This window comes from Tamandua tetradactyla, chromosome 3, assembly GCF_023851605.1.
Source record: "Tamandua tetradactyla isolate mTamTet1 chromosome 3, mTamTet1.pri, whole genome shotgun sequence".
NCBI classification, from domain to species: Eukaryota; Metazoa; Chordata; class Mammalia; order Pilosa; family Myrmecophagidae; genus Tamandua; species Tamandua tetradactyla.
In genome coordinates, this window is record NC_135329.1 from 86028595 (window position 1) to 86049524 (window position 20930).

At 42.0% G+C, this 20930-nt stretch overlaps 1 protein-coding gene across 1 annotated transcript in view; it reads left to right on the forward strand.

The window, feature by feature from the left end:
* Window positions 1-15618, forward strand: part of CYP27C1 (cytochrome P450 family 27 subfamily C member 1) — a 43866-nt gene extending 28248 nt beyond the window's left edge. The window contains exons 5-8 of the mRNA XM_077151907.1: window positions 8235-8401; window positions 9653-9731; window positions 10202-10405; window positions 13508-15618. Of these exons, the coding sequence (XP_077008022.1) occupies window positions 8235-8401; window positions 9653-9731; window positions 10202-10405; window positions 13508-13624 (567 nt within the window). The 3' untranslated portion in view covers window positions 13625-15618. The remainder of the gene's footprint in view (window positions 1-8234; window positions 8402-9652; window positions 9732-10201; window positions 10406-13507) is intronic.
* Window positions 15619-20930: the final 5312 nt, after the last annotated feature.

Genomic DNA, 20930 nt, shown 5'->3' on the forward strand with positions numbered 1-20930 from the left:
AAGAATATTCTGTCCAGGTCAGTGGACTTGGTATACTGTCAAAGATCAATTAACCCTAGATTTGGTGGGTCTATCTGCATTCTCTATTCTATTCCATTGGTTGATACCCCTATCTTTATGCCAGTACCACATTGCCCCAACTACCTGTGGCTCTACAATAGGCTTTAAAGTTAGGAAATGCTAGCTCTCCCACTCCGCTCCACTTTTCCAGGTTATCTTTAGCTATTTGAAGTCTCTTTACATTCCAAATAAATTTGATGACTAGCTTTTCCAAGTTTCCAAAGTAGGTTTTTGGAATCTTGATTGGTGTTGCGTTGAATCTGCAAATCAGTTTGGGTAGAATTGTCATCTTGACGACATTCAACCCTCCCATCCATGAGCATGGGATGTCTTTCCACCCATTTAGACCTCTGTTCTAGTTTGCTAGCTGCTGGAATGCAACACACCAGAGACGGATTGGCTTTTAATAAAAGGGGATTTATTTTGTTGGTTCTTCAGAGGAAAGGCAGCTAACTTTCCACTGAGGTTCTTTCTTACGTGGAAGGCACAGGATGGTCTCTGCTGGTCTTCTCTCCAGGTCCCTGGGTTCCAACAACTTTCCCCGGGGTGATTTCTTTCTCCATCTCCAAGGGCCCAGGCTGAGCTGCAAGTGCTGAGATGAGGAATGCCAAGCTGCTAGACTGTGCTACATTGCGTTCTCTCATTTAAGCACAAGCCAATTAAGTTAAACGTCACTTATTGCAGCAGACACGCCTCCTAGCCGACTGCGGATGTAATTAGCAACAGATGAGATTCACCTACCATTGGCTCATGTCCACAGCAACAGAACTAGGTGCTTTCACCTGGCCAAGTTGACAACTGAATCTAACTACCACAACCTCCCTTGACTTCCCTTAGCAATGTTTTGTAGTTTTCTATGTCCAGATCCTTAACATCCCTGGTTAAGCTTATTCCTAGCTATTTGATTCTTTTAGCTGCTGCCGTGAATGGAATTTTTTTCCTTAATTGCCTCCAAGTTAAGTCATTATTTGTGTATAGAAACATTACTGATTTTTGTACACCCATTCTGTATCCTGCCACTTTGCTGAATTGCTCAGGAACTCAGGTACCTTTGTTGTAGATTTCTCAAGATTTTCAAAATATCGGAGCATGTCATCTGCAAATAATGAAAGTTCTACTTCTTTCTTCCCTATTTAAGTGTCTTATATTCCTTTCTCCTGTCTGACCACTCCAGTAGAACTTCTAGCACAGTGTTGAATAAGAGTGGTGACAATGGGCATTCTTTTTTTTTTTTTTAATTTTTTTTTTACATGGGCAAAGCACCAGGAATCGAACCTGGGTCCTCTGGCATGGCAGGCAAGCATTCTTGCCTGCTGAGCCACCGTGGCCCGCCTGACAATGGGCATTCTTGTCTCATTCTCGATCTTGGGGGAATGCTTTCAACTCTCACAGTTAAGCATGATGTTGGCTATGTGTTTTTCATATATGCCTTCCATGATACTTAGGAAGTTTCCTTTAATTTCTATCTCCTGAAGTGTTTTTATCTGAAAAGGATGCTGAATTTTGTCAAATGCTTTTTTTTCAGTATCAATAAATATGATCAAGTGATTTTCTCTTTCAATTTGTTTGTATGCTGTATTACATCGATTGCTTTTCTTGTGTTGAACCACCCTTGCATCTCTGGTACAAACCCCACTTGGTTGTGATGTATAATTCTTGTAATGTATGGATGGATTCAGTTTGCTAGTATTTTGTTGAGAATTTTTGCATCTATGTTCATTAGGGGTATTGGCCTGTAATTTTCCTTTCTTGTGTCTTTGTCTAGTTTTGGTATTCATGTGATGTTAGCTTCATAAAATGAATTAGGTAGTGTTCCTTCTTTCTCAGTTTTCTGGAAGAGATTGGGCAAGATTGGTGTTCTTTTTGGAATGTTTGATAAAATTCTGTTGTGAAACCATCTGGTCCTGGGCTTTTCTTTGTAGGAAGTTTTTTGATGACTGATTGGATCTCTTTACATGTAATTGTTTTTTTTGAGATCTTCTATTATTCTTGAGTCAGTGTACGTAGTTTGTGTGTTTCTAGGAATTTGTAGATTTCTAAGTTGTCTGGATTGTTTGCATATAGTTGTTCACAGTATTCTCTTATTATTTGTAAAGTTGCTTCAGGATTCATGGTAACGACCTCTCTTTTGTTTTCTGATTCTGTTTATTTACATCTTCTCTTTTACTTTCTTAGCCTGGCTAGAGGTCCATCACTTTTATTGATTTTCTCAAAGAACCAGCTTTTGATTTTATTGATTCTTTCTATTGTTTTTTTGTTCTCCAGGTTATTTATTTTTGCTTTTGCCATTTTTCTTCTTCTATTTGCTTTGGAGTTAGTTTGCTGTTCTTTCTCTAGTTCCTCCAGGTGAGCAGTTCTCGATTTTTGCTAGTTCTTCTTTTTTAATGTAGGCCTTTAGGGCAATAAATTTCCCTCCCAACACTGCTTTTTCCACATCCCATACGTTTTGTTATGTTGTACTCTCATTTTCATCTGTCTCCAAATATTTATTTATTTACCTAGCAATTTCTTCTCTGACCCAGTGATTGTTTAAGAGTGTGCTGTTTGATCTCCATATATTTGTGAACGTTCTAGTTCTTTGGTGGTTATTAATTTTCAGCTTGATTCCATTGTGATCAGAGAAAGTGCTTTGAATAATTTCAATCTTATTGAATTTATAAAGACCTGTTTTGTGTCCCAGCATACGATCTATCCTGGAGAACATTCCATGAGCACTAGAGAAGAATATATACCCTGGTTTTTTGGGGTGTAACAATCTATATATGTCTGTTAGGTCTAATTCATTTATCACATTGTTTAAGTTCTCTGTTTCTTTGTTACTTCTCTGTCTGGTTGTTCTGTCTGTAGAGGAGGGTGGTGTATTGCTGTCCCCCACTATTATTGTTGAATGTCTATTACTCCCTTCGGTTTTGCCAGTGTTTGCCTTATATATTTTGGGGCTTCTTGATTGTAGGCACAAGCATTTAAGATTGTTATTTCTTCTTAGTGAATAGTCCTTTTATTAATATATAGTGTCTTTCCTTGTCTCTTATGACATCTTTACATTTAAAGTCTATTTTATCTGATATTAGGTTAGCTATTCCTGCTTTCTTTTGGCTATAGCTTGTGTAGAATACCTTTTTCCATCCTTTCACTTTCAATCTATTTGTATCCTTGGGTCTAAGATGATTCTCTTGTAAGTAGCATATGGATGGATCATATTTTTTAATTCATTCTGCCAGTCTGTATCTTTTAACTGGTGAGTTTAGTCTGTTAACATTCAAAGTTATTACCATAAGGTCAGTTCTTGAATCTGCCATCTTATTCTTTAGTTTTTATTTATTAGATATGTATATTCTTTTTCCTCTTTATCTTTTTGGTGCATGGCTGTGCTCCTCCCTACGCTATTGTTGGGGAAGAGAACTTTTACTTCCAGCCAGGGATTGGATTCCTGGACAGCCTGTCACATGAGTGGGGGGTGGACACAAACCTTCCCAGCCTACAGAGTTTTACAGCTCTTCACTATAGTTTCCCAGTCTCTTCCTTCTGCTCTTCCCTGGTTGGTGTAGGAGTTTCTTCTGGCCTCTGAAGCTCCCACTTGGCTGTTTCATACAGTTCCTGGCTCTTTACTAGATGCCCTAGAGGACAAACTGAGTCCTGGAGCTCCCTTCTCCACCATCCTATCTCCGTACTCCCAATTCATTCTACAAAGGCAGCTTAACCTTAAAACCAGAACCTGCTAAAGAGAGTGGAAAGAAAGAAGACTTTAACAGATTGACTTATGAATATATGTGTGTATGCACACATATATATTTATATATCAATTCTAAATAAAATACTAGAATAGAATCCATTAGTGTAACAGAGGAATAATAAGTGCTGTGACTATGGAGAGTTTAATTCTAAGAGTTTAAGTTTGGTTTACTGCCATTTGACTTGGAGGGAATACCACGTCCTATTGTTAAGTGAAAAAAGATGCTGAAAAGTGTGTGTATGTTTCTGTCAGTAAGACAAACAGTGCCCTTCCACACACCTGTGTGCACATGTGCGCTGATGAGTGTCCATGTGCCTTGGTCAGTGAGTGCATGCCATGTTGAGAAGTCACTTGGATTAGTTGGTGGAGGGTGGGGAGGCAATTTCTTTCCAGAAATATATGTATACCATGGTACATTTATTCATTTATGAAAAAACAATGTACATGTGGGTGTATGTACAGATACATTTAGAAATTTGCTAAAATGGGTGGTAAGATGAGAAAAAGCTGGGTCTGGGTCCAGTGTTTGGTGGCAGAAAAGGCAGTTGAGTGAAATCTCTGTAGGAGACTAGGGAAACCCTGAGTCAGAGTGGAGAGTTTCTGATGGTCTGGTTGGATAGGTAATAATTACAATTTGCCTGGTGCTTTACTCTTTCAAAAGCATACCCCCAACCACCTCTGTCTTCGCACAGTGTGCTCCAAGGTAGGTGTTACCATTATCATTTTACCAGTGGGGAAACTAAGAAATTAAGCTTTGCATGAGTTCTACTCAAACTTGAATAAGCTACAGAATTTCCTTTTAAAGGGAGAAAAAGCCCTATTATTTTTTATATAATGTGAATTGAAAAGCATAAAAGCTTCATATAAACTCTTTATTCTTATAGGTCTACTACAATGACAAACAACAAAAAAGATTTATAAATTAAATGCAAATTAAATGACGCAGTCAATGAGAATTCTCAGGAACTGTCTGAATGTGAAGGCTATGTGGGTTTGCTTAAGCCTAGTCACTATCGGAAAGGTGAAGGCATGAATGAATGGCCCGCTGTCAAGTGACTTGGAAGGTCTTTGCCTTTTGCCCCCTGGTGGTAATTAAGAACATCACAATGAAATCGAGTGCAGAATGGATCTGTCTCTTTCACATTCAAGCTCAACACCAGTGAAGGGAACATCAGGAGAGAAATTCTCACCATTTCACATTCTTTTTTAAAAATGTCATGTAAAAATTAAATTTATTGTAATATAACATATTTTAGTTTGTTTAGTTGCCAGAGTGCAAATATACCAGAAATAGCAGGCCTTTTAAAAAGGGAATTTATTAAGTTTCAAGTTTACAGTTCTAAGCCTATAAAAATGTCCAAACTAAGACATCCAGGTAAAGGTACCTTAATTCAAGGAAGGCCAATATGTTTGGAACACCTCTGTCATCTGGGAGATCACATGGCTGACATCTGCTGGCCCTTTGCCTCTGGGCCCTATTGCTTTCAGACTTTGTCCTGTGGGGGTTCCTGACTTTGCTTCTTCAGAGCTGGCTTTCATCTCTTGGCTGTCCTTGGCTCTCTCCAAGGCTTGCTTAACATCTCATGGTGATGTCTGCTGGGCTCCAAGTGTCTCCAAATAGTTGTGACTCTGTTCTCCATCTGTCATTTCTGCTCTGAAATTTCTGTTGGCTGTCGTTTCTGAGGTTTCTCCAAAATAGTTCCCCTTTTAAAGGCTCTAGAAAACTAATCAGGACCCACCTGGGATGGGTGGAGCCCCCACAGGATTGAATCAGGATTACAATATGTCTTTTCCGGGATACATAATACTTTCAAACTAGCACAACTCATATGCCATAGATTGCATTCATTTCAACTGTACAATCTGGTAAATTTTGACATATGTAAGTCATTTATGAAACCACCACCATGATACTGCACATTTCCTTCAGCCCCCCCAAATTCCTCATGCCCCTTTCAGTCTGTACCTCCCTACACCTCCAGCCCCAAACAACCACTGCTCTCTTTCTTTGTGGTTGGTGGTAGACACTTCTTTGGTCATGTTGATGGTTTGGACTAAGAAGTTTTCTCTTGATGTTGAGTCTTTACCACAACCATCCTTGAAATTGGGGACTTTGGTTTTTCACTTCTTCATCTCCAGTGCTTACCTGCACATAGTAAGAGTTCAGTAAATGTTGAGCACAAGAGTTGGCACATGTAGGGTTCAATAAGTAGGGTATGCTAAGAACTGTATGTTTTGGAATGTGAATCTAACCTTGAGTAGTTATCACAGATGGGGGGAAAGAGCTGGCAGGAATAAATATATGTAAAGAGAGTATTGAGTAAGAAAAACAGAGGTTGAAAAGGCATGAACAAAGCCAGGGAGGGTGGAGAGAGTGGAGAGATACTTTAAAGTTGAATGAAGTCTCTGGCAGGAGACTAGGGAAACCCTGAGCCAGAGTAGAGAGTTTCTGATGGTCTGGTTGGAAAGGTAATAATTACAATTTGCCTGGTGCTTTACTCTTTCAAAAGCGTGCCCCCAACCACCTCTTTCATTTCACAATGTGCACCAAGTCAAGTATTACTGACTTCATTTTATAGGTGGGGAAGCTAAGAAACTGAGCTTTGCATGCGTGCCACCCAAACTTGAATAAGCCATAGATCTCCCTTTAAAGGAGAAAAAGCCTGAAGTGGTCCTAGCATTGAAGGAGGAGAAAACCGCCGCTCTTTTTGTCACTCCACATTAGTTTGCATTTTTCTAGGCATTTAAATGAATGGAACCATACAGTATGTATTCTTTTGTGTCTGGCCTTTCTTTCACTCGGCAAAATGATTATGAGATTTGTCTGTGCTGTTTTATATATTGATAATTCATTCTTTATTATTGCTGAGTATTTTCCATTATATGGGTGCACCACATTGTATTTTTCCATGAAAATGTGATTTTAATAGAACATTTTTCTCTTCTCTTAATAGAAATCATGCAAACTATTTCCTTATCATTTATACATCTCTACTACAGGGAAATAATACAAATCTGGTCTATTTAAGTTACATTATTTTTAGATGAAAGAAAGGGCATTTATGGTGTGGAATTTCCTTGTTTCAAGAGAGCGAGAGATAATAATACCAATTTTAGTGAAAATCATAGGCCCTAGGAGAATAATACCTACACAATAACAATAATACATTCTCAGTGAATGGAAATGGGATTCTTGAGTCTGAGAAGGGGTATGGAATTGGTACTCCTTTGCACAATTGAGCTATTCAATCACTTTATGTTGACTTTACTTGATAAATGACTAATAATCCTTTGACCACCCCCAGACTTCCTCTAGCTTAGGCAGGCACATCAGATCCAGCCCAGTTGTCTTTCACAGCCCAGCCTGTGGGTACCCAGAAGATCAAATGGTTTGAAGCCTGAGGAGCAGTGTCAGGCCTCTCCGCACCCCCTCTTTTTTAATTTTAGCATGGTAACATACACAAAACCCAAAGTTTCCCATTTTAATCACTTTTACGTACAGAACTGTGATATTACTTCTATTTACAATACTGAGGTGCCCTTCCTACCATTACCAAGACTTTTCATCACCCCAGACAGGAACTCTGTACCCATTAAACAGAACTCTCCGTTCACTCCCCCAGCTCCTGGTAACTACAATCTACTCTCTGACTCTGCTTATTCTGTTCTTTTCATAGAAGCGGGATCATACGGCATTAGTCCTCTTGTGTCTGGTCCTTTCACGCAACATGCTGTATGTCTTCCAGGGTTCATCTGGGTTGGGATATGTTTCAGAGCTTCATTCCTTTTTTACACCTTTGCCCCCTTTAAAATCGGTTAATTTGTCTCTGTTGTGGAGATGTAGCGATTCCTTATGTATTTGGATATGAAACCCTGGGCAGACATATGATTTGCAACTAATTCCTCCCATTCTGTAAGTTTTTTCACTTTCTTGATAAAGTCCCTCGACGCACAAAAGTTTAAAATTTTGACTGAGTCTGTTTCATCTATTTTTCCTTTTATTGCTTATACTTTTACTCACGCCCCTTTTAGTGAAAATCAGGCGACCTCTGCAAAGAAGGTCGTGTGAAGTCACAAGGTTGAACTTCCAAGATTTGTCCAGCATCACCTACACCCTCTCAGGTGCCCACTGGAGAGGAGGTGTATAGCTCTTAAAGGATTAAAAAAGATGTTCCAAAACACCGCTTCCCGTGGCTCTTCTTTAAAGGAGTGCTTGAATCACATAGTTGATGGCGTCGTCCAAAAATATTTCTCTGTTCTTTTTTTTTTTTTTTGCATGAACCAAGGTTTGGTAAGGTTAAAATGTCACGATCAAATTGCATGAAGATGACTTTACAGCTACAGTTACTCACTAAGTGACTTCCTATCTGGCCCTGCATCCTGTTTTAAATCTTGGGCTTTCCTCACTGATGTATCTGCGTCTCCCTCTTTCTTTCCACAGACGTCCTTCACCTTATCATGGGCGGTGTACCTCCTGGCGAGGCATCCGGATGTGCAGCAGGCTGTGTACCAGGAAATAGTTAAAAATTTGGGGGAGAGGCATGTTCCAACCGCAGCAGATGTCCCCAAAGTGCCTCTGGTCCGAGCTCTCCTTAAGGAAACCTTGAGGTAAACAGACTCACCCAAATGCATATCCATAAATCAAAGCAATTGCCATTTTGGCTTAAAAACAGAGTACCAGGCCAATCCTTCAACTATCCTCAGTGGCTTACATGTGCACACAGTGTTCTCATAACTTGCCTATTTAGGAAGAAGTTATTCCTAACTATTTCCTCTCTGCTCTTGTTAGAATACAGGAAGGCTCTTTTGCCGTATGCTTGGAAATATGAATGGTTCTTTGCAAAGCTCTTTAGAGCAGGCAGTTAACATTGTACCCGCTTTGGTCACTTGGTTCATCAAGTGTTTCCCACTTTAGTTCCCAGATGAATACCCCTTGATTTCTTTTCCTTTGAAGACTAAACAGAGGTTAGGAATTTGTTAGGAAAATATTTTGGGCTGTTTGGCTAATTACCATTCCTGTTTACAAAATATGGCAGTTCTTATAGGAATAACCTAGTCTCAATTACAGATACCACATAGTAAAGCTCATTTGCTCATGGAAAGGTTTCTACTGACCCGAGTATCAGAAAAGCTGATCCTGGAGACTGTGGATTCCTTGGTGGGGGGGTGGGGAGGTGGTCTGGGTGGGAGATGGGATTAGGTGACCAGTAAAATTCCTCAGCCCTCTGAGATTCAAGCAGCTGAACACAGCATACCTTTGTAGAGGAAATGGAATGACACTGAGCAAAGGTTAATTTGCATAGTATACATTAAAAGAATCCCTTCAAACCTGATGTGCTAGTGACACTTCAATTTGTATAATATCTTCAATCTTCATGCAGCATGCCGCTTAATCTAAAAAAAAAAAATCACTATGTGATTTATTGGTGTCAGTTAGATTTTTTAATTCATCATTTTCTTAGGATCACTTCCCTGAGACAATCCCAGAGCTGAAGTAGCATTTCTCAAACTGTATTTCTTAGACTTCTAGTACTATGAACTGTTCTTTGATAAACTCTGAATCGTATATCCGTTTTTGGGATTTTCGTGATGCACAATTGCCTAGTAAAAGCTCAGCTTTGTTTGCGTTTCCCAAGCTTTTTTGAACATGCAACCTTTTCTTCGCATTCCTCAATACCCTCCCTGGACAAAGTGATCTGAGGAGCCACAAAGGTTCTTGCAAAGCTTTTCAGTTAAAACTGTACCACTTGTTACTTTTCAGAATTTTTAATAGGAAGGACAAAATCTCCAGATTCTTCAATGATTAATGAAACATCTTCAAGTCATACCACCATCCCCTTCCCCTTGGTCTCTTCACAGGCTGTTTCCAGTGCTGCCCGGGAATGGCCGGGTGACCCAAGAAGATCTGGTTATTGGAGGGTTTCTGATCCCCAAAGGGGTGAGTGTGGTGGACGCTGGGGTAGAATGTTGGGCTGTGCAGTAAAGGTTGAGGTGGAAAGCTGCTTCCAAATGGAGGAAATCCTTGTACCAAGACAACAAGTTTTCTTTTCTTCTGCATATAATTTGTAATGAAGATGGGCTCTAGAGGCAAGAAACTGAATGCATTGTGTGAGCTTATTGCTCTGGCATAAACAAAACCACACATTTCTGTAGTCTGCAGCCTTGTTCCCCCCCCCCCGCAAAGCCATTGTGGAAGCAGCAGTTGAGTTTCTAAAGGACTTGACTTGCCTTCTGAGAGCTCCACTGGCATTTGGGGTGGTGTCTGAGCAGAAGGAGAGCTGCCATCTTGGTTCTTTTGGGATCTTGAGTGGCTCCTCCTGGAGGCTCTGTCCAACTAGGGCCCCTCACCCCTGCTCTGCCTTTGAGTGATCTTATTCTTTACTTTTCTGGAATAACTGGTGTCCTCAGACCCAGCTGGCCCTTTGCCACTACACCACCTCCTACGATGAAGAGAACTTCCCCCGGGCCAAGGAATTCCTGCCAGAGCGCTGGCTGAGGAGAGGGAGCCTGCACAGAGTGGACAACTTTGGCTCCATCCCCTTTGGTTATGGTGTTCGCAGTTGCATTGGGCGGAGAATCGCAGAACTGGAGATTCACCTGCTCGTGATCCAGGTAGGAGGCGTGGAAACCAGGCATGGGCCTTTGAGTTCCTCTGTTACTGGACTCAGCGGGAATCCAGACCTTTAGGTTAAAAAAATAGAGCACGATTTCAGAACCCTGAAAGCCATAGTTTTGCATTAAATCCCTTTTATATTTTAAAACCCCACCCCCAGGGGGTGCTAGGGTAGTTCACTCAAGGTAGAATTCTTGCCTGCCACGAGGAAGATCAGGGTTTGATTTCTGGCCCATGCACTTCCCAAACAAACAAAGAAACCAACAAAAACCAACCAACAAACAAATGAAAAATTCAACAAATGGTGCTGCAACAACAGAATACTCACATGAAAAAAAAAAAATGAAATGTGACCCCATCCAAAAAAAAAAGAGTTAAAAGCCCACCCCTGGCAGCAGCCACCTTTAGCCCCTTGGCCAGCCTCTGTGTTCTGTTTCTCCTTGGGGTTGTGTGGGCAGAGGAGGTAGATGCTGGAGGCCTGAAGGACTGGCTGGTGTCTCTGTGTGTCCAGGTGGGGCACGGGTGGGAGCCCGAGGGCCCAACTCTCTTCATTGTATGGGCGTTCCAGAGAGAGGTGAATGGGAAGGTGTCAAAGGAGGGATATTCACATTTTATGGACCGTGACATCACCAGGGGCGCTTCTTAAAAGACAGAGTCCCAGGCACCACCATTCAGACAATAATTTAGTAGGTCTTGGGTATGGTCCCCACATGATTCTATCTACATTATTCCAGAAAAATTCCCCCACTCACTTTATGAGACTTACATAACTTCTATATTCAAACCTGGAAAGGATAATATGAGAAAGGAAAACTACAGGCCATTCTCATTTATTAACACAGATGAAAAGCATCCTAAATGTAACATTGGCAAACTGAATCCAGTGATGTAGAAAACAGAAATGCAGACTCCCGAAAGCAGGTGTTTTCAGGAATGCCAGGATGGTATACCACAGGAAGGTCTGTTAATAGAATTTGCCACAATAACAAATCAAAGGTAAAAAATGATGTGGCCGTCTCAAAAGATTATTGATAAAATTCAACACCCACACATGAAGAAAACCTCTGAACACACTGACAATAGAGGACTTTCCTTAAGCAAATAAATCGTACCTTTCCCAACCCTATAGCATTCATGCCTGCAGCATATTGGGATGCAAAGGGACAGGCTTTTTGGTGAATGTTAAATGTGCCCCCTTAAAGTCAGGTCCCAGATATTGCACAGAGGACATTTAGAACAGTACATCCCAGCTCCTCAGGAGTTTGTGAATAGAAGTGGGGGAGGGCCTTTGTTTTCTGCCCTTATGTATCCTGTGAATTTTTAGTGTTTTCTGTGAGCATATACCACCCACTTGGAAAAGGACAAAGACCTGTGCATCACTGTTCTAGTTTGCTAGCTGCCGGAATGCAACACACCAGAGACGGATTGGCTTTTAATAAGAGGGGATTTATTTTGTTGGTTCTTCAGAGGAAAGGCAGTTAACTTTCCACTGAGGTTCTTTCTTACGTGGAAGGCACAGGATGGTCTCTGCTGGTCTTCTCTCCAGGCCCCTGGGTTCCAACAACTTTCCCTGGGGTGGCTTCTTAATGCATCTCCAAAGACCTGGGCTGAGCTGCGAGTGCTGAGATGAGGAATGCTGAGCTGCTTAGGCTGTGCTACGTTGGGCTCTCTCATTTAAGCACCAGCCAATTAAGTCAAACGTCACTCATTGCAGCAGACATTCCTCCTAGCCGACTGCAGATGTAATTAGCAACAGATGAGGTTCACATACCATTGGCTTATGTCCGCAGCAGCAAGACTAGGTATGCTCACCTGGCCAAGTTGACAACTGAATCTAACTAACACAATCACATTGGGCTTGAAATTAGGAGACCAATGTGTGCGTTCCCCTTTTGCCACATGGAATGTCTAGGTAGGCAGTTCCCTGAGGTCAGAGTGAAGGATAGTTGGGTGTTTGGAGGAAGCCATCTTGATATCAGAATATTCTGGAGCTGCCTTCATGTTGACAGGGCAGTGAGTTTAAGACCTGCCCTCATCGCAGCCCTGGGGTTCCAACCCACCCCAAACACCCACCTGTGTATCCTACTTTGCTGGAGAGGGAGGCAGGGCAGGGCAGGGATAGCCTGGGTCACTGACAAGCACATCTGTTCTCCAAAGCTGGAAACCTCTAGTAGGTGTTGGGCTTTTCCTGAACACAGGGGGCAGTGCAGAAGGGGTTTGTCCTGGCAAGATCCTCTCTCCCCTGCAGGAACCTACCCTTATTTTGACAGAGGTTCTTAGTGCAGGCTGCCTTTTGTTCCCCAAGCCTAGGGGTGACTTTAAGAGAGAACATGAAGTCACAGCCCATTGGTTGGGGAGATTATTGCTTTAGGTGAATGGGTGCTTTGGTGCTTTTCAGGCACTTTCCAGTTTTACCCTGATAGGTAGGGCTGGTTCTACTTTTGAAGTGTAGAAGTGGGAAGTGGAATCATAGGTCTAAATCAAGTATCTTTAGGTGGAAGACATTGAACTGCGATTTATCCTCCCCAACAACTCTACCCACTACGGTTTTCTGGAAGGTTCTGTACCAGCAGGAAGCCTGAATTTCACATTATTCCTCATTTCTCCCTTCTCTCTCTCTCTTTTTTTTTTTCCGCATGGGCAGGCACCGGGAATTGAACCGGGTCTCCAGCATGGCAGGTGAGAATTCTGCCTGCTGAGCCACGGTTGCACCGCCCTCTCCCTTCCCTTTTTTCTCCCTTCTTTTTTGATACCTTCTCTGTAGCTATACCTAAAAATGGAAGCCAGAGAAATTAGAACTTTGAACTGGCTAAAGGAATGTGAGTTATTTGAGCTCTTTGCTTGCTTGTCTTTATCGCATTGATTTCGGAGGTGTTCAGTGGACATGGCAGACTCTTGCACGGGACATCATGCCAGGCGTTCAGACGACCAGTACCCCTCTGTCTGAGGAGTCAGTGTTCCCCACAATGGACTGTGCACTTTCCTGTTTCCTTATCTCCGTGGAATATGTGGCCACGATGGTAGGAGTCCAGTCATACGAGGGGCTTTGAGAATTTTCTGCTGCTCGCAATTTGAATCCTTCTCTCTCTTTCTCTTCTTAGCTGCTTCAACATTTTGAGATCAAAACGTCTCCTCAGACTAAAGCAGTATGTGCCAAAACCCACGGGCTTCTGACTCCTGGGGGACCCATTCATGTGCGTTTTGTTAACAGAAAGTGAAGCCCCATTTCTGAATCCAGGCTAATCAGGCAGAGCCGGCTCCTCACCACAAGCTGCATGTCTATGCATCACTGCTCACTGTGGAAAAAGAAAACGATTGCTTTCAGATACTGTCTTGGTTATAGACTGGCTTCCCAGATTCTGGGAGACCTGTAAATCACACATTACAAAGTCATGTCAAATGACTTTTATTTTATTTGTGCATACTGGAAGTTGCCTTTTCTTTGGGGCAACACCTGTTTATAAAAACCAGTGGAACTGAATCCTCAGGCCATGCATATTGTCTTGTACTTGTGTTGTCCACGGTATTTAATTACTGGTAGAATCCTATCTGTTGTGCTAGTGCTGTTTACTTACAAATCTAGTTCTTGTACATATGCCCTCTAATACTCCATGTTAGGAGGCAATTTCAATTTATTGTTTCTAATTTTGAGAGGGAACATTCAGAGTGCATTGTTTAGGGTAAAAGAGGATAGTGTATGTACTCTAGACCTTCAGCTACTCTGTGAGTTCAAAGGCAAAGAGGTTTATTATATAGAGAACCTAAATTTTCTGTAATACATAATCAAAATCAGCTTCTCTGGATAGCTCATTTAAATAAACGAAACTCCTAGAGTCCAGAATGGAATGAAGCCTTGCAATTCGGTATAGCTTAAGACACTACCATGATACATCTCAGACAACGGTGGGCTGATAATTAAAAAGTCTTGGTAGAGTCCCTTGAGGGTCTGAAGGGGAAATAGACACACACATATATGTGTGTATATATATATATGAAACTATTAAACTTTCTAGGAAAACCTGGGTATCTTCTCAACCATTGGGGATTCCTAAGCAATTCAGCCACGCCCTGGATTTTGAGGCTTGCCCTTACGAAACATTTTTCTGCAGGGGAGAGGCTAATGCTACCCATAATGAGGCTTAAGGGTTGCTCCCAGGAAGACTCATTGTCGCTCAGCTGTGGCCTTTCTCTCTCTAAGCCCAACTCTGCAAGGAAAAGTGTTGCCCTCTCTCCTATGTGGTACAAGTCATTCAGGGGTGAAAAACTCTCTGACAACATGGGGCATGATTCCCAGAGATGAGTCTGGCCCTGGTACCATGCCATTGACAAACCTTTCCTGACCAAATGGGAGGAAAGAAGTGTCATAAAATAAGGCATCAGTGACCAGGAGAGACCAAATGGAGTCAAGAGGCTATTCTGGAGGCTGCTCTTATGCAAGCTTCAGTTAGACAGTGCTAATTGCCATGGCTTGCTAAAGCCCAACCAACATCACTACTGCTGACTCTTAACAACTGAGACTCTATAAAGGTTTACCTTCCTGGAACGTACAGTTCTCGGAGGGTTCCTATGTCAGTTAAATCCTGAAACTCAGAGGGACCAGCCTTTCCAGCATTCTCAATTAATTACATCCCCCTATCTTTTAGTGGGGGACACTCCTTCTCAACATGAAAAAGTCAGAAAAGGCATTGCCCAAAGATCACTATAGATTGGGAGAAGGATTAAAAGAGAAGGAAGAAGTATAAGAGAGAAAATGGGATTTCACAAACAAGTATGGCTCCTGAATCATCGTATTAATATTCCTTCTAGCCTCCAGTGCTTTGGAGCAGCTAGAAGGAAAAATCTGAGATGATGGAAGGTAATATATGACAAACTCTGTAATCTTATCTGTTGAAGTGTGCTTTGGGATCTGTTCTGTAACTACTTGTTGAAGTGTGCTTTGAAAATTATTGCTTTCTTCTTTCTTTGCTCTGTACAGATATTATATTTTACAATAAAAAATTGTTAAGAAAAGAATGCATTTTTATGGGTTGCACAGGTAGTTCAGTGGTAAAATGCTTGCCTGCTATATTGGAGACCTGGGTTTGATTTCCAGTCCATGTATTCCCCCTCAAAAAAACAAAACCAAAAACCAAAAAACAAAACGACTACCGCCAACACACACACACAAAAACCACATTGTGAACAAAATTCCCTAGGATATACATACCACATATCTGCCTCTGTGTGTGTGTATGTATAGATATAGAAATATATATGTAGGGAGATATAAAAAAATAAAAGAATGCATTGTTATACTGTATTTAAGGGAGATATTAGAGGCAATATTTTTTATCTTGAGTCCTGGATTTAGATCTAGTAGAAGGCTCAAAATTAAAAGGGCCATATTCTTATATATCTCTCCCAAACCAGTACTTGCTTCTCTAGTCATAGTTCCTCAAGATATTGAATTTTTTACTTGAATGAAATAACGAACAAAAAATAAAGCCCCCAATGAAACTGAGAATAATCAGGTTTCCTACCCAACTCTAAATACTATGCAGATACATAAGGACTGGAAATCGACATGAATTGCCATTGCCTACTTTATTTGAGAGAAATGAATTAAATGAGTTTTGCAGAGTACTGTGGAACTTTAGAACATCTTTAATTTAAGGACAACTAAATGTATAATCAATGCTGTATATAAATAATTTTTTTTAACTTTACATTGCTATTTTTAAATACCTGAATGGGAAATGTGGAGATGTGGCCCAGCTGTTGGTGTCAGTTCTAATGGGATGTCTGGGGTACGTGGGGACATGTAGCTCTGCTGGGTTCTGGGCTCTTCATGCATGCACTGGTAGCTAATAACAAACACCATGATTTCACAATCTTCTTTCCTTTCCTTCACAACGAAATATGTTCCAATAAAAATTTTATTTCCAATTCTTGGATTCTTTTTACACAATCCTTATTCAAAAATCACATTTCTATTAATATATACCATAAGTCTATTTCTACTTTTGGTAATAATCCTTAAAGTAGAAGTGGCATCCATTTCACACACTGTGTTAAAGCGTATGAGAGTACTGAAATCTGTGGGTGACAACAGAATAACTCTAGCACGAATGCAGTAAAAACATGGACGGTTAAATAGGAAACTGGTGGATGACTTTGAAGTAGCAGTATATATGTTGATTTGCATTAAGTAGATAAATTTTTATCTGGCTGGAAACTGAAATTTAAAAAAATGTTGAGAGTAACTAAGCAAACTCTGAATTCCTTGCTATTTGTCATGCATTGTGTGGCTGTAATGAAATAATGGGGTGGAACAGAGATGCCCCCCCTGGGGTGACAGCTGAAATGCTGACCACGTGGCAATGTCTGAGCCCCCCACTCAGTCTCCCCACAAAATGAGGAGCCATCAGCCCTCAGGAGGTTCCTGATAGCAATGACACAGCACCAGCTATGAAGCTTTCTTGCCGAAGGGGTGGAAATTGAATTGGAAATGTCTTTCTATCCACTACTGGTAGATAGGAAATACAGAGGCAGAGGAGCAGGTTAAGCTCCCGAACAGATGCAGCTAGCAAAATCCAGAATAGAGGGACAGCTACAGGATATATAACTCAGATTTTTCAGCAAATAAATGACAAAAAAAAGAAGAAGAAGAAAAGAAAAAAATAAGAAAGAAAAGGGCAGCTTATATAGATTAAGACAGATTTAAGACATATCAACTAAGGGCAATGTCTGGACTTTAAATCCAACTTCAAATAAACTGCTTATAAAGAGACATTAAAGAGATAATTGGGATGTATATTTGGTGATATCAGGGCATTATTATTAATTATTTTAATGTGATAAGTGGAGTTCCTATGTTAAAAAAGTGACACAGGAGTCTTATTCCTTGAGATACCCCTTAAAGACATAAATGTTATAACGTTCATGGATGAAATGTTGTGATGTCTTGGATTTAATATAATCCAGTTTGCTGGGGGTGGGGAATGGTGGCTACTGTGTATTTGGGGAGGTGGGTCAGGCAGGAAGAGATAAACCAAGGTTGGTCAAATGTTGACAGTTATCGAAGCTGGGTGACAAATGCATGAGGGTCTCCTGACATTGTTTTCTCTGCTTTGGGTATGGGTGAACCTTTTCATAATAAAAAGTGATTTTGAAACACAAAAGTCTTGACTGGTTAATCATTTGTCCATTTGTATTTCATTATTATTCACAAATCAGCTACACTGAGTGTAAGTTAGGCTCTGCAGGAAGCCAATCTTTCAAGAACTGTAGTTAGGCATTGCTGATTTCCTGCACTGAAATATAACTGTTGTACTAGACCTTGGGAGACGCGCAGGACAGGCTTCAGCTAGCCTTGGAGCTCATAAGTTAAGCAGAGGACAAATCCAGAGCTGTCAGTAAGGAAAGCAGGAGCAGAACTGGCCTCTGCAAACCAAGTAGGTAGCTTAGGTGTGCAAAGCCACCAGGCGAAAGCTGATGGACAGTAGCCTGCAGACTGCACTCCCTGCCCGAAGGTTTCTGTTCTAGTTTGCTAGCTGTCGGAATGCAACACACCAGAGATGGATTGGCTTTTAATAAAAGGGGATTTATTTTGTTGGTTCTTCAGAGGAGAGGTAGCTAATTTTCCATTGAGGTTCTTTCTTACGTGGAAGGCACAGGATGGTCTCTGCTGGTCTTCTCTCCAGGCCCCTGGGTTCCAACAACTTTCCCCGGGGTGACTTTCTGCATTTCCAAAGGCCTGGGCTGAGCTGCAAGTGCTGAGATAAGGAATGCCGAGCTGCTAGGCTGTGCTAAGTTGCACTTTCTCATTTAAGCACCAGCCAATTAAGTCAAACGTCACTCATTGCAGCAGACACGCCTCCTAGCCAACTGCAGACGTAATTGGCAACCGATGAGGTTCACATACCGTTGGCTTATGTCCGCAGCAACAAAACTAGGTATGCTCACCTGGCCAAGTTGACAACTGAATCTAACTAACACAGTTTCCAAATTCACTTTTTAAAAAATGTGCTTGGCAAAAAAAGGGGTCAGCAAATGGCCATCTCTGAGAAACAGCCTAGGTTCAGAGCTCACAGGTGAGAATTTGGGCCCCACTGACTAGCATTTCCCCCATATCAAGGCAGGCATGCCCACCAGGTCAGTTGGGGTGCAAGCAACAGAAACAGACTGGGATGATGAGCCCTTCACCAAAAGGAAGGAAAAGCTGAACAGCCCAGCACTGGGAAGCACATCTTCCTACAGCATCTCTGGGCACTGCCTGCCCTGGTTGGAGAATCACACGTCCTGAGTGCATCTAATTGGCCAAGCCTGTGGTTGACAGGTGCTGTGACCAAAAGAAGGTGAGGGGTGCTGGGCTGGGAAAGCCCTTTGTTCAGGCATTGCCAGTCATTGGACAGCATCCAGCAGGGTGCAAACTGAAAACAACTTACCCTTTCTCACTGCTGCCCTGTTCAACCTGTTTTGTGGATCATTTCTAGCTCATATGATACCCAGCTCACAGGACGTTCCTCTTCCCTATGACCATAATTCCCTCGGTCATCTTAGGTCACTCCTAGAAAAGAAGTTCCCTGGTTATGTTAGCCTCTGCAACACCCGCATTTAATAACGGAAATATCCTATCCAGTATAAACAAAGAGTCTCAGACCTTTACTTCAGGTCAAGCCTCTTGCCTTCCCATTTTTAGGCCCGCTGCTGGCTGCAAGCCTCTATCTTCCTGCTTCGTTCTCCTACCTTGTCCAATCCCCCAACCCCTGCCCCAAATGAGGCTTGCTTTGGCACCTCTGGGTTTGGAGCTCGTGGGTTGGAAGGAGAGGAAGGGGGCAGGAAAGGCGTTCCTTGACTGTTACTATGGAGCTCTAGTGTTAGTACTCTTTTGCCTTGGCAGATATGACCAAGGACCTCCTCTCAAGTCCTTTTTTTAATCCCAGCAATAAACTGGTGAAGGGCTCATCATCCCAGTCTGTTTCTGTTGCTTGCACCCCAACTGACCTGGTGGGCATGCCTGCCTTGATATGGGGGAAATGCTAGTCAGTGGGGCCCAAATTCTCACCTGTGAGCTCTGAACCTAGGCTGTTTCTCAGAGATGGCCATTTGCTGACCCCTTTTTTTGCCAAGCACATTTTTTAAAAAGTGAATTTGGAAACTGTGTTAGTTAGATTCAGTTGTCAACTTGGCCAGGTGAGCATACCTAGTTTTGTTGCTGCGGACATAAGCCAACGGTATGTGAACCTCATCGGTTGCCAATTACGTCTGCAGTTGGCTAGGAGGCGTGTCTGCTGCAATGAGTGACGTTTGACTTAATTGGCTGGTGCTTAAATGATGCATATCCTAAGAAATGGGTAGTGCACCTCCCCCAGTTGGCTTCTTATGAGTCTTGCCTCGAGCATCCTGCCTGGGTCCCACAGCCCCTTTAAGCTCCCTTCTCGGGCAGAATCTAAAATTCCCCCACCTGATCCCCTCTGTTTGGCTTGCCCATCCTTGGTGGAAGCTGTCTCCTCCTCATGTGTTTCTATCTTAGTGTAGCTGCCTATGCAGGTGCATGTAACTGTGTCTGTGTATTTATATGTATATCACTTTTCTAAAAATACTTAGTCCATGAGAGAGTTGGGCTTTGTGTGTTAGAATGAGCCCTGGAGCCCCAGGCCCATGCCCCTCACTCCAGGCCATTGTTTCTCTCCTCGACCCCATTTGTCAGCCAGCATTGCTGTTTTCTGCGGAGAAAAGGATTGCCAGAAACTCCAGGAATCTTTCCACCCACTTCCCCAGCCTCTGCTGCCTGGGGCTGCCTGCATGTCACCCCCAGATCTGGAGTCAGTGGCATACCTTCTACCCATTTCATTTCCCCCTTTTGATAAAGGATAAGAAAAAATTCCACCCATCCCCCATCCCCCCAAAAGGGCAGGAATTTGATACCAGTCTTTGTACCCCACAGATTCCAGGTAACAGAGCTCCAGTTTGTTCTCTGAGTGGTTCTGAAAGAACCTGGTGCTTGTTTGAAAGGATTATGTGCCCTAAAAAAGCCATGTTTTAATCCTGATCTATCTTGTGGAGGCAGCATTTTCTTTTAATCCTTATTCAGGACTGTAGGTGGGAAACTTGATTAGATTATCTCCACGAGACTCACTCAATTGTGGGTATTAATCTTTGATTAGAGGGAGATGTGACTCCACCCATTCCAGGTGGGTCTTCATTCATTTACTGGAATCCTTTAAAAGAGGACACATTTTGGAGAGAGCCACGAGAGAGCTGAGAGAGAGCCACAAGAACCACAAGAGCCCACGCAGCCAGAGACCTTTGCAGATGAAGAAGGAAAATGACCTTGGGGCAGCTTTATGAAAGAAGGAGCCTAGAAAGAAAGCTAGCAGACGTTGCCATGTTTGCCAATTGCCTTTCCAGTTGAGAGAGAAACCTCAAACATCATCAGCCTTCTTGAACCAAGGTATCTTTCCCTGGATACCTTAGATTGGGTACTTTTATGGATTTGCTTTAATTGGGACATTTTCATGGCCTTAGAACTGTAAATTTTCA